Source organism: Sorex araneus, chromosome 3, assembly GCF_027595985.1.
Source record: "Sorex araneus isolate mSorAra2 chromosome 3, mSorAra2.pri, whole genome shotgun sequence".
NCBI classification, from domain to species: Eukaryota; Metazoa; Chordata; class Mammalia; order Eulipotyphla; family Soricidae; genus Sorex; species Sorex araneus.
In genome coordinates, this window is record NC_073304.1 from 190,947,646 (window position 1) to 190,961,468 (window position 13,823).

At 48.3% G+C, this 13,823-nt stretch overlaps 1 protein-coding gene across 1 annotated transcript in view; it reads left to right on the forward strand.

Annotated features, from left to right (window-relative positions):
• The window catches only part of CCDC92B (coiled-coil domain containing 92B), a 28,771-nt gene that overhangs the window by 6,591 nt on the left and 8,357 nt on the right, over positions 1–13,823 (forward strand). The window contains exon 2 of the mRNA XM_055131913.1: positions 8,107–8,259. Coding sequence (XP_054987888.1) covers positions 8,130–8,259 — 130 coding nt within the window. The 5' untranslated portion in view covers positions 8,107–8,129. The remainder of the gene's footprint in view (positions 1–8,106; positions 8,260–13,823) is intronic.

The window sequence follows — 13,823 nt, forward strand, 5'->3', positions numbered from 1 at the left end:
GTTTATCTGTTGGGGGCTGGAGAGGTAGTATAGTGGACAGGGTGCTTGCCTTGCACACGGCAGACTCAGGCTCCATCCCTGGAACCCCTTAGAGTCCCCTAAACCCACCAGGAGTGACCATTAAACACAGAGCCGGGAGTAAGCCATGAACCCCTCTCATTGTGGGACCCCGCCAAAAAAAAAAATTCACCTGAGTTTCCTGGGTTATGCACCAGTATCTTCAGCTGCTCTCTTGACATCTATGCCTCCTTATTAGAAGTATCAGATCTAAGATATCTTAGCTGAGTCTTGCTTTCTCTGTAAATCTGCTCCTTCATCAGTCTGCTCCTGGCTCCACTAACTCACTCACTTGTGCACTCTGCAAGTATTTACTAAGTCTCCTCCTTGTGCCAGATACTGTGAGACATTGTGAAGGAACAGGAGAAAACAAAAGAGAGTCCTTCATCTTGTGTTGCCAACAATCTGGCAGGGGAAAGAGACAATAAACAAAAATGCAGTATATTCATGCCCGGAGAGTTCCTGGGGGAAAACGAATGCAGATTTAGGGAGTGATGCTGAGAAATTTTTATTCTGAATTAAATGATCAGGCAGATGTGCTGAGACAGTGAGTAGAAACCTGAATAAAGGAAGGGAATGGACAATGAGAGTTTCTTGCTGAAGGACATCCTGGGCAGAGGGCAAAGCACATCCAAAATCGGAGGCAAAGGTGTTCTTGGTGGATTTAGCAGTATTTAGAGTTTATCACTAAGGGTGTACTTAGGTCAAGGAACAGCAAGGAAGTAGAAAGGCTGAAGTGGATGAGGACAAACAAACCAGGAACCATTGTAGGGTCTGATAAGAACATAAGATTTTGTTTTACTGTGATGGAAAATTTTCAGGTGAGGGTTTAAGAGGGGGTTGGGCTGACATGACCAGGTTGCTAAAGGAACTCTGCCGCATAGAAAACCAGGGTAAGAGTGGAAGGCAGAACCTGCTAGGAGGGTCCTGCCATCACAGCAGAGGCATGGTTAGGGAGACAGTCAAACTGATTGGATTTGGATTCAGGATTTGGGGGCCTGTGGATCCTTCCGATGATTCTTATCCAGCCATCTGGGCTAGCTGTTCAATGAGAAGGTCCAAGGACGAGGTGCTGTTTGGGCCCTGAAGTGCTCAGGGATCATTAAAGCCACCCCAGCAGTATTCAGGGCCCTCCAGGGCTGGACCCAACAATGTCCAGAGAACCAGGTGGCACTGGGGATGGAACTGACATTAGCCACATACAAGGCATAAGCCTTAACCCCTGTACTGGCTCCTAGGATACCTTTTCAAGGTAAGAATGACCAAATTTGCAGACAGATTGACTGAAAATCCTTATAAGGACTATAAAGAAAGAGGGAATCAAAGGTGACTCCTAAGATTTTGGCCCTAGCAACTGAGTGAATAGGCAAATGTCGGTGCTATGTATCAAAATGGTGAGTCGTGGGTAAGAACAGGTTTGTGGGTGGGATGGAAACTATCCAGTGTTGGGCTTTGGAAGTCTGAGAGCTCTGCGAAATATCCAAATGGAGGTATTGGGGCCAGAGAGATAGTAAAATGGGTAAAGATGCTTGTGCTGTTTGTGGTGGAACTGGATTCAATCCCCAGCATCCTATATGGTTACCCAGCCCTCAAGGAGTGATCTCTGAGTACAGAGCCAGGAGTAAGACCCGTGCACCACTAGGTGTGGTTTTTGAAAAAATTTTACTTTATCAATTTATCATTGATCTACAATTTTGTGAAATTCCAGAAACTTAACTCTATTCACCAATGTGTGTAGGTGTCACCACCTCCATAATTAAAAAGACTTTTATCCCAGATATGAGATTTAAAAAGAAACATGTAAGTGAACATAAAATGATCAAAGTCATCAAAACTGAAGATTTTTTTCTATAGAACTGAGCTTAGGGGGACTGGTGGAAAGAAGCAGAGTGTCAGGGGACAGGTGTGGATGTTGGAATCATGTGTCTGTGAAAAGTATGAGTAACAATATCTTAAATTCCAGTACCTCAATAAAGATAGTTTTTTTAAAAAATGGAGATGCTAGGGGCCAGAGTGGTAGTACCGAGGGCAGGATGCTTGCCTTGCATGCAGCTCACCCAGGTTTGATCCCTGGCACCCTATATGATCTCCTGAGTACCACCCCTCAGAATGATTCCTGAGTGCAGAGTCAGGAGTAACCCCTGAGCATTGCAGGGTATGGCCCAAAAGGAAAAAAAAGTTAGTCAGACAGTTGGCTAATTAGTGGAGATTTAGGAATCAGCATATAAATACTATTTATGCCACGGATTGGACAGGATCACCTAGGGGAAAGAGAACTGATGGAAGAGAGGCTGAAAGAAAAGAGGCTGAAAACAAAAGGAGGTGAGGAAATGGGAAATGATGCAAGCAGAAAATTGGCTGATAGCCGAGGGACCTACCTTCCCATCCTCATTACCTAATCTAAACCATTACCAAATCCTGTCAATTTTGTCTTGAAAGTGCAGCAGAAGCTTCTTTCCATCTTCATCCTATCACCTGGCCTGGGTATCCAACGTTACCTAGGGACATGTTCTTCCAACTTTTCTCCCTGCATCTTCTCTGTTCCCAGTCCACCTTCCCCACAACAACCAGCAGAATATTTTTTGTTGCTGTTGCTGAGGGGATGTGGTGGGGAACATACCTGGTGGTGCTTAGTGAGGGACAGATCAGGGCCACATTTGTTGGTGTGTGGGACTGGAGCAATAGCACAGTGGGTAGGGCGTTTGCCTTGCATGGGGCTGACCCGGGTTCGAGTCCCAGCATCCCATATGGTCCCCTGAGCACCGCCAGAAGTAATTCCTGAGTGTAGAGCCAGGAGTAACCCCTGTGCATCGTCAGGTGTGACCCAACAAGAAAAAAAAAAAAAACATTTGTTGGTGTGGGTTGCACCCAGGGCCTCTGAGTACTTTTGTTTGTTTGGGGGCTGTGTATTTACTAAAGGGCAGCGGTGTTCTATTTCTCTCAGCACTCTCTCTCTCTTGCCACCACCACCATATTCGGTGGTCTCCGTTTCCCCCACCCTGGGGAAACCGATGGCGATGGGCAGGCGAAGGAAGGAATGAGGGCCAGGCTGGTCGATATCAGTTGCAGTTTATTCCAATCTCCTCTCCATTCTCCTCTGATTCTCCTGCTGCTTCTCTTTCTCTGGATCCCCCCAGCCCACTCTTACAGCCTAGTTTATATGGAAATCATGTAGGGTGGGGCTACAAAGGTGAGATTAAATATTAACAAATCAACAAAGAGAGGTAAGGCCACTCCTCCAGGAGATTAACTCAAGGACAAAATCTCATCTAAAGAGATTACTCCAGATTACTAGGAGATCAGTTCAAGGGCGGGATTCCACCCAGGGTGTATCACTTTCTTCTTTCCCCAGCTAGAAATCCACTTAAATAATTGTAGTAAATATACTTCTACTATTTCTAGCAATGTCATTTTGTATGAGCACAGTAAGATATATCAAGCTTAAAGTTTGGTTCTTCCTGAGGACGTCTCACTATATATTTCAGACCACAGTCCTCAGGTCAGGTTAATCTTCCTAACCCCAGCAGGGTCCTTATTCAGTTACCCCTTTTGGGTCATGACAGAGTTTGTCCATGACCGTACTCTTAACTTATAAATTAAGTATTGTGGCGCTTAGCCTGGCCCATTTCAATGCCAGGGTAGCTCACAGCTTGCCCTAGGTCCATTCAGTCCCTCGTTGGGACCCTGCTTTGAGGGTGCTAGGAGCTAAGAGCAGCTGAGACTTAAGTTGAGAAAGCAGGTGCTCGGGAGTGAATATTACTCGGAGTCAATTAACTCCCAAGTTACAAAAGCATAATATTAACTGTCTTCTTGCGTCCATACAAAAAGGACATTGCTGGAGCTGGAGCACAGCGGGTAGGGCATTTGCCTTGCACACGGTCGACCCGGGTTCAATTTCCAGCATCCCATATGGTCCCCTGAGCACCGCCAGGAGTGATTCCTGAGTGCAGAGCCAGGAGTAACCCCTGTGCATCGCCAGGTGTGACCCAAAAAGAAAAAAAAAACCAAAAGGACATTGCTTTAAACTAGGCAAAAGACATAAGGAGAGGAGAAAAGCAATATTTCACTCATGAATTCAAGTCATATGTCCTTAGAAGGATCTGACCTTACAAGTTAACAGAATCTGATTGGGGGAAAAGGTAATTAACTGATGGGGAGGAAAGCACAGAGAAGAGGTTACAGATAAACAAAGGAATGGGGGTGACTCAGGAGCATTGTGATGGGTGTAACCCGATAAACCTAAGCTCCCTGTGGCAAGGGAGAAAGGACAAACCAATGTTATCCCACAGGGGCTACACCTGGTGGTGCTCAGGGCTTACTCCCGGCTCTGCACTGAGGGATCACTCCTGGCAGGGCTTGGGGACCATATGAGATGCTGGGACTTGAACTAAGGTCTGCTGCATGCATGACAGGTACCCTATTCACTGTCTTATCTCTCTGGCCCTAGTTCTTGTTGCTGCATAACAGATTACCATAAATCACATGTCTAAAGTACTGTTTCTAAGGATCAGGTGTCTGGCACATTTTAGCGGATTGTCTGCTCAGGGTCCTGCATCCTCATCTGAAAGCTCTGCTGGGAAAAGATTTGCTTCCAAGACCCTTTAGTAGATTGTTGATAGATAGACTTCCTCATGGTTATGGATGGACATCTGCTTTTCTTGCTTTTATCAGCCTGATCCCAGTCTCAGCTCTCGAGGCCTGTTTCAGGTCTTCATCTGCAGCCCCCCTCACTGGCTCTGTCCCCCCACACAGCCAGCAGCCTCCTTCAGTAGAGGCCCTTTGATCTGCTCCACCCAGAGTGATCACTGGGTTAAGGCAAAATCAACTGATTCAAGTTCTTAATTACATCTTAACCCTTGATATGTCCCTCGGGCTCAGGAGTGAGTGAGCTCCATCATATTCGGTCTTACACTCAGGGGAGAGGCTGCGAAGGAAGGCGTTCATAAAGAGGTATACACCAGGGCTTAGGAATCTTGGGGATCATCGGAGAATTTACCTTCCACAAGGTCTTGGTCTAAAATGACTTTTTCAGAAACTAGAGAGATAGTATGGGGGTGAAGGTGCGTGCCTTGCATGGCCCCAGTTTGATCCTCAGCACAGCATATGGTTCTCCCTCCCAACACCCCCAGCACAGCCAGGAGTAATCCCTGAGAATAGAAGCAAAAATAGGCCCTAAGTACCACCAGGTGTGACCAGAAAAACCAAATAAATAAATAAAACTTCCCTGACCCCAAATCTGAGATGCTTCTTCTTCTTTTTTTTTTTTTTTTGGCTTTTTGGGTCACACCCGGCAATGCACAGGGGTTACTCCTAGCTTTGCACTCAGGAATTACCCCTGGTGGTGCTCAGGGGACCATATGGGATGCTGGGAATCAAACCCGGCTTGGTCATGTGCAAGGCAAATGCCCCCCGCTGTGCTATCACTTCAGCCCTAAGATGCTTGTTATTTTATGTTCTTTGAAACAACCCTATAGGTTTCTTTTTTTGTTTGTTTGTTTTGTTTATTTGAGTACTGTTTTTGTTTGACTTTGGGTCACACTCAGCAGCATGATTAGGGGTTCCTCCTGGCTTTGCGTTCAGGGATCACTCCTACTGGTGTCAGGGAACCACAAGAGGGGCCTGTAATCAAACCTGGATCAGCTGTGCGCAAGGCAAGTGCCCTAGGTAGGGCACTATCACTGTCACTATCACTCTGACCTCTGTAGGTTTCTTTGGTGGCACATATCACAGATTACAATTGTGTACTTAATGGTATTGCTGTTTGCTGCATTATTTATTTGTCTGATTCTTTCCTCTTCATCCTGTGAACTCTCTCCATGGGAGCAGGGATTTTGTTTTATCACAGTGTCCCCAGAACCATATTTGGCAATAGTAAATGATTAAATGAGGGGCTAGAGACATAGTGCAATGGGGAAAGCTCTTATTTTGCACATAGCTGACCTAGATTCAATCCTCAGCATCCCATATGATTCCCCCAAACCATGTCAGGAGTGATCCTTGTGACCAGAGCCAGGAGTAAGTCCTGAGCATTGCCCTGTGTGGACTCAAAAAGAAAACACCAAGGAGCCTAAGAGATAGTATAGTAGGTAGGGTGCTTGCCTTGCATGCAGCTAACCCAGAGCCCAAATCCCAAGTACCCTAAATGGTCCCCGAGCCCAGCAAGTAGTGATCCATGAGCACAGAGCCAAAAGTACGCCCTAAGCACCACCAGTATCACCCAAACACATACATACACACAGAATTTGAATGCATGATAAATAGGCAAATTATTCATATTTTTCTTGATTTTTTTTCTCTAATTTTCATCTCCTTTCTCTTACTGAGTTGTTTCTTTGTGAGATTTATCTATTTCATATAAATTTTAAAATTATTAGCAGAGACTTATTCATGCTATTAATTTTTAATTTATATATCTGTAGGTTCGCTCTTCATGCCTGCGTTCACCCTTGCACATGTATCTTGCTCTCTTGCCTCTATATTTCTTTGCTTACCTGTTTCCACTCTGGAGAAGAAGCCTGTGTTCTCTCTTGAACACACACATTTCTTTATTGCTTTGTTTTGAAAATAGCAAAGGTAAATAGATGGGCAAATCAAGATGGGAATTAAACAGTTCCCACCTTAAATATTTAGAGAAGACATATAGCAAAATGGAGCCCAGGGAGAAGTGCTCTGTGTTTCTTACTTCAATACCTATAGCAGTCCTAGAATGGCTGCCATTAATAGCCTTAGTTTATAGGGAAGTGGGGGAAAGGTTCAGAGAGATTAGCTTCCTTACCCAAAGTGACAGAGCAGGTGGCTGAAAGAGCCAGGACTTTTCTCAATTGAAACCTTTGGATTCCAAAGACTTGGTTGGAGCACGACATCCACCATCATTTACTGACTATGAACTGGAGCAAGTCCCTTCTTGTCTGGTCTAACTTTCTTTGTGAAAGGGGGTGGCAATATTGCAGAATGGTTGGCAGAAGTAAGATTATATGTATAAAGTTCCTTGAACGGTGAATAACAGCCAGTAGATGTAGCCAGTGATTCCACAACCCAAAGGGCTACCTTCTGTAAACCAAACAGCCTGTTTATTGGTTGAATTAAGGTGAATCTAGGAAAGATGAAGAAAAGTCCTGGAAGAGAAGCCCATGAATTTGTGGTTCTTGGGTGGACCTGCCTGAGGTCCCCACTGAGTCATATTTCCTGTGACTCTTCAAACAACCTTTAAAAGAAATTCTGGGAGAGAGTGATAATACAGCTGGTAGGGTGCTTGCCTTGCACATGGCCAACCCGGTTTCGATCACCAGTATCCTATGTGGTCTTTCAAGCCCCCCAGGAGTGATTCCTGAGTGCAAAGCCAGGACTAAGTCCTGTGTACTACCAGGTGTGACCCCCCTAAAGAGGGGGGGGAGGACAGAAATTCAGGATGGGAGCTGAGGAGATAATACAGCATGTAAGATGCTTTCCTTGGGCCAGTGATAGCACAGCGGGTAGGGCATTTGCCTTGTACACAGCCAACCCGGGTTCAAATCCCAGCATCCCATATGGTTCCCTGAGCACTGCCAGGAGTAAGGCCTGAGTGCATGAGCCAGGAGTAACCCCTGTGCATCACTGGGTGTGACCCAAAAAGAAAAAAAAAATTTTTTTTAAAAAAGATGCTTTCCTTGCATATGGCTGACATGCAAGGTGCAGTTCCTAGCACCACAAATGGTCTCCTGAGCACCACCAGGGTGACCCCTGAGCACAGAGCTGGGAGCAAGCCCTGAGGACCCTTTGGTGTGGCCCCAAAACCTAAATTAACAGTTATGCTGGGGAGAGAAATAAGTCATTTTCCTCTTGGTCTATGTTTCTCCATCTGTTTAATGCAAATACTTTGTACCACCCTGCCAGCCCATGTACTTGTTCATGAAGTTTCCACAGGTGAGTAAAAGGAACTGACCACCTTAGCAGAATTTTTTTTTTATTTGATGCCAACAAGACCCCAGCTTGTAGGAGAATGGGGTGATCAGAAAACAGGCAGGGCAGATGGGTCCAGAAGGTATGGGTTCACCTTGTCATCCTCCCCAGGTGGGGCCCAGGCCGGGGTTGCCATGGATACGGTGTCCCTGGAGCATCAGATCCAGAGTGTGCAACGCCACATCAGCTTCCTGAAAAAGGAGCAGATGGCCCTGCTGCGGGACCTGCACCTGGAAATCCTGAGGCTGCAGAAACGCTGCTCAGGTGAGGTCCAGGGGAGGGGCCGGGGTATTAGCCTCAGACGTGCCGTGTCTGTTGAGTGCTCATGAAGAGCCTCTCCATAATTCTGCCAAGTAGATGCTGATCACCTTTGGAGGGATCAGGACACTTGGTCTTGGAGGGGTGGGGGTGAGGTACAAGTTTCAGAGCAAACAGCTCTGGTTAGCAGCAGTGGAAAACCTGAGGTCCATCCCAGGGAAGTCCACTACTTTTGTACTAGATGTTTACATCCCACCTCCCAGCCCTCAAGAAGTCCTCCAAGTCTGAGGCCAGAGAGATAGTAGAGTAGATAAGGGGCTTATCTTGCATGCAAATGACTCGGGATTGATCCGTGGTACTGTATATGGTTTTGTGAGCACAGAACCCTAAGCACTACTGGGTGTGGCCCAAAAACAAAAAAAAAAAAAAAAAAAGAGGGGCCGGAGCGATAGCACAGTGGTTAGGGCATTTGACTTGCACGCGGCCGACCCGGGTTCAATCCCCGGCGTCCCATATGGTCCCCCAAGCACCGCCAGGAGTAATTCCTGAGTGCAAAGCCAGGAGTAACCCCTGAGCATCGCTGGGTGTGACCCAAAAAGAAAAAAAAAAAAGAAAAGAAAGAATCCCTCAGTCTGACTAGGGAGATGCTCCCACCTTCAGGTATTAAGATATGCAGACAGTGAGTTGGAGGGATAGTACAGAGGGTAAGGCATTTGCCTTGCACATAGCCAGCCCAGGTTTGATTCCGGCATCACATATGATCTCTTGAGCCTGGCAGGAATAATTCCTGAATGCAGAGCCAGGAGTAACCCCTGAACACTGCCAAGTCTGGCCCCAAACCCAAAATATTACATTAATTAAAACTGAGCACTCCCTAGGGCTGGAGCGATAGCACAGCGGGTAGGGCACTTGCCTTGCACACGGCCGACCCGGGTTCGATTCTCAGCATCCCATATGGTCCCCTGAGCACCACCAGGAGTAATTCCTGAGTGCAGAGCCAGGAGTAACCCCTGTGCATTGCCAAAATATAATAATAAAAAAAAAAGAGCACTTCCTGATATGGCACAAAATTTTTAGAGAGAGGGGTGGGGAGTGAAATCCCACAGGGCTTCTCAGGCAGACACGGATGCTTGTGAAGACTTGGAAGTTGGAGCCTGGCCCCCAGCTCCCAGGAGAGGGAACATTATTATTCCCTAAATGTTCAGTGTGATTTAGAAAGAACTATTATAAGGAATGATGGTAGAAAAGGCATTCCAAAGGAAAGGAGCAAAGTCCAGAAGGTAGGAAATTCAGAAGCTAAAACTTTGAGAGGCCGGAGCAATAGTACAGTGAGTAGGGTGTTTGCCTTGTACGAGGCCAACCCAGGTTCAATTCCCAGCATCCCCCAAGCACCACCAGGAGTAACTCCTGAGTGCAAAGCCAGGAGTAACCACTGAGCATCGCTGAGTATGATCCAAAAAAAAAAAAGATTTGAGAATTTCATAGCATGGTTTGCATGCAGGGGCCCAGGTTGAATTTCTAGCACCAGGGTCCTCAAGCCCCATTGGGAGCAACTCCTGGGATTCAAGTGAAGAGTAATCCCTATGCACCACTGGGTGTGGGATTGCCTCCAAAAACGTTGGATTTGAAGGTCTGGGGTGATAGTACAGTGTGTAGGGCATTTGCCTTGCAAACAGCCAACCTGAGTTCAATCCCTGACACCCCATATGGACCCCGAGCACTGCCAGGCGTGATCCCTGAGTGCAGAGCCAGGAGTATCCCCTGAGCATCAGCAGGTGTGACCCAAAAACAAAAAAAAAAAAAATTGAGAAATACAACTGAAACCAGATTGTGGATGACATTGACAAATACCAGGACAGCTGGGAAGTGACTGGGGGTCCTGGACAGCATCCCTCTATGTTGAGAAACTGAGTCTGGGAAACCAGAGACATAGTTCAGTGGGTACGGTTCTTGGCTTGACCATGGCTGACCTTGGATTGATATCCAGAACCACGAGGAGTGGTCCCTGAGCATCCTGGAAGCTGTGCCCCCACCCCCAAAAGAAAAAGGTATATATTTTTAAAGAAAAAGTAAAAACTCAGTCTGGATGTTAGTTGTAGAGAAGATGGATTGTGAGAGAGGGAGGCAAGCTGACTTGTCACGGAGCTGACATGAAAGTCCAGAGGACGGGTGAAAGGGATGGGAAGGAGAGGACCCGTGGGAGGCTGATTAAAGGAAAGAACCTGGCAGCCGTTTCATTTCTGAGCAGGACAGAGGAAGGCAGCAGGAATGTAAATAACTCTGAACCTGCCTTCTGCTCTTGAGCCCCCGCTGCCTTACTCTCGGAGGCTTGACTATGACCCCAGTGTTCTCCCAGACTGATGAAAGTATAGGCTTTAGGGCCAAGACTCCTAGAAGTCTCAGCTGGAAAGTATGAGCAGGTCAATGGGGGGGCCAAGGATGTGGCTGAGTGTGAAAGCATGTGCGTTGCATGCATAAGAACTGGGCTTCTATCTTTAGTATTGCAAACGGGTGGGAAAAAATCAATAGACAAGCAGGTAACAGAAGAAGCCCGGCAAGAAAATGTTAAGACAATGGCTGTGTCAGGATTAGAACCCAGAACCCCATCTTTGGCAAACCCGTACCTGCCTTTGCAGCTTTCAGCACATTCTCTCCCTAAGATACTCAGAATTCATTCCCTTCCAACCCTTGCTCACAAGAGGCTCCCTATTCCCCAGAGGGAAACTGAGGCCTCCAGGGTGCTAGTGACTTACCTGGCTTCTCTCTCAAAAGGCTTGAGAAGCAGGAGCTGACTCCCGGCTCCTGCAGCCTCCTCTGGCCCCATATACGCATTCAGCTGTCACCGCCCAAGGCCAAGCCTCTTGCAGTCTCCCCCAAAGACTGGCCGGCAGCCCAGGGACTATCCATCTCTGCCTGACCTCACGTCTCTTGATAGCAAGCATAATACGAAAAGAAATTTGAGAATCCCGCCCACCGAGAGCCTGAGAGTCCACAGCTTTCCTCGTAATCTCTCTTTGCTTTGCCCCAGTCACTTTTGCTCAGGAACCCAAGAAAATGTAATGGGGCAGGAACCAGGGGCCCTCAGCCCCACCCTTCTCAGATGGATATGAGCCTGCAGCCGCTTGGTTATTGATTCAGAAGATAAAAATATCTCCAGGCTGGCCTGAAGCAGTCAGTCCGGGGGCAGAAAAGACTGAACAGGGCCCTCCCCTTCAGTGGCTGCGGAATGAGAACGGGACAGGCAAGGATTTCTAAAAAGGAGCTCAGGGCCTGAGAGATAGCTCTGTGACTGCAGTCACCCACTTCTCTCCCACTCTCATGCAGGGTCCACTGAGCAAGAAGCTGGGGATAGCTCCAAGCACTGGGAGGTGTGGGCCCCAAACAAAACAAAACAAAACAAAACAAAACAAAAAACCCAAGATAAATATAAAGGAGGTGAAAGGAGGATCCAGAGCCTGGGAAGAGGATTGAAGTAGGAGCTAAGGAGCTAAGAGTGTGCAGTGGCTGCCAAAAGGTGCCGACCCAGAATGCAGGGGTGTTCTGGGTGTTCTGGGCGCTCGGTGGCCCGGGTGATCACAAGAATCATCCCTGTCTATTGGAGCCCCAGCTAAGGCCTCGGCTGATTGTTTGCCCTCATTTAATCATGGCAACAGTCCCTTAAGATTATGGTATTTTTGTCCCCATTTTTGGATGGAAAAACCAAGGGTCAGAGGTGCTATCATTGGCTCAGGATCACACAGTGTATCTGACCCCCTGAGCATGCACCTCTAAATTGGGGCAAGCTCTGGTCAGAAGATGGGCCGTTGGGGGGATTTCCTGGTCTGGGGAGTGGCACTAATCTGGGGTTCTCAGTCCCCTGCCCCAGCAGCTCCTGTGGTAAAAGGCTGAGGAGAAACCAGTTCACAAGGAGTTGGTGACAGAACCAAAATCCCTTGCGCCTCATCCCTGAACACAGTCCAAGGTCCCTGGGGCTCCATCACAGCCTTGGAGGAGTTGCCAGGAAGCTCTGGGGAGTGCAGGCAGCAGAGTCCTCCCAGGGGCGGCAGGGCCTGAGGAGGTTCAGGCTCAGGTCACAGCAGGAGCCCAGCACCTGGTCCTCTGTTGCCTAGCAATGGTTGGCTCCCCAAGATAGGCACCTCCAGCAAGCCCCTGGTTCTAGAAATACCTGGTGAGGCTAGAGGGGTGGGGCCGGCAGGAGGAGCGCCAAGGTTCGTCTCAAACAATTCTTCTTCCGCTTGTTTGCTTTGGCTTTGGTTTTGGGGACACATCCAGCGGTGCCCAAGGGCTACTCCTGGCTCTGTGCTCAGAGATCACATCTAGCAGTGCTTGGGGGACCATATTTGGTGCTGATACTCAACCACAAGGTGTGCCATTGTGCAAGGCAAGCTTCTTGCCCCAATCCTGTTTTTCTGGCCCTTGCTTTTTCCTTTTTCTAAGTTAGTTGTTGCAGTGCCTGAATGGATCCCAGGGACTCACACAGGTGAAGGGTACATGCTGTGGCTGACTCCCCACCCCCCTCAAGTTAGCCTCTGGGGCCACTGCTGGACCAGGTTCCGGGTGAGCTGCCTCCTCTGCCCCCAGGCTCACACCTTCTCCATATGTGAGGGCAGGTACAAGGCTTCCCTTGGGGCAGGCAGTTGTGGCTCCCAGGCACCTTCTGCCTCTTCCCAGCTCTTTTTCCTTTGTTTTTGTTCTGGAGCCATGCCCGGTGATGCTCAGGGCTTACTCCTGGCTCAGGGATCACTCCCGGTAGTGCTCACGGGACCATACGGGATCCTGGGGATCAAACCCAGATTGGCTGCGTGCAAAGCAAGTGCCCTACTTCTGGACTCTCTCTCTCCTGGTCTCCTTTTCCCAGCTCTTGGTCCCTGGTAGAATTGGGGACATAGAGATGAGGCTGGGAAAGTGATCAGACACATGTGGACAGCTGGGCTCTAAGGCTCTGGGAAGACAGGCAGACCGAAGACAGGTAGCTGGAGGTTGCCAACGCCCAGTATCCCTGTAGTTGGTGGGCTCTGCTGCTTCCGAGCCTTGCCTCTTGGAGGACGGACCAAGACCTATGCAGGCTGTATAACACCAGGTGGCGCTGTCCTCCCGAAGCCCTTCTGACCTTGTGGAATTCGCCCCCACCTGCACTGGGAGAGCGGCAGGGCTGAGTTTCAAAAAATAACTGACACGGCAGCACTAGCTATGGAAATGGTGAAGCCATGTGTCTGACAGGTAACTAGCTAACTGCCCAGAGTCCCCGCCAGTGTTTCCAGGATACACCAGCCTTCTCACAGCCGCCACTAAGCCCCAAAGGCTCTGCACCCTGTGCAGTGGAGGACCCCCAAATGGCTTTGAGCCAACATATAATGGTAAATAGTTATATATTGGCTCTAAGAAAGGGAGAATCGGGGCCGGAGTGATAGCACAGCGGGTAGGGCGTTTGCCTTGCACGCGGCCGACCCGGGTTCGATCCCTGGCATTCCATATGGTCCCCCAAGCACCGCCAGGAGTAATTCCTGAGTGCAGAGCCAGGAATAACCCCTGAGCATCGCTGGGTGTGACCCAAAAAGAAAAAAAGAAAA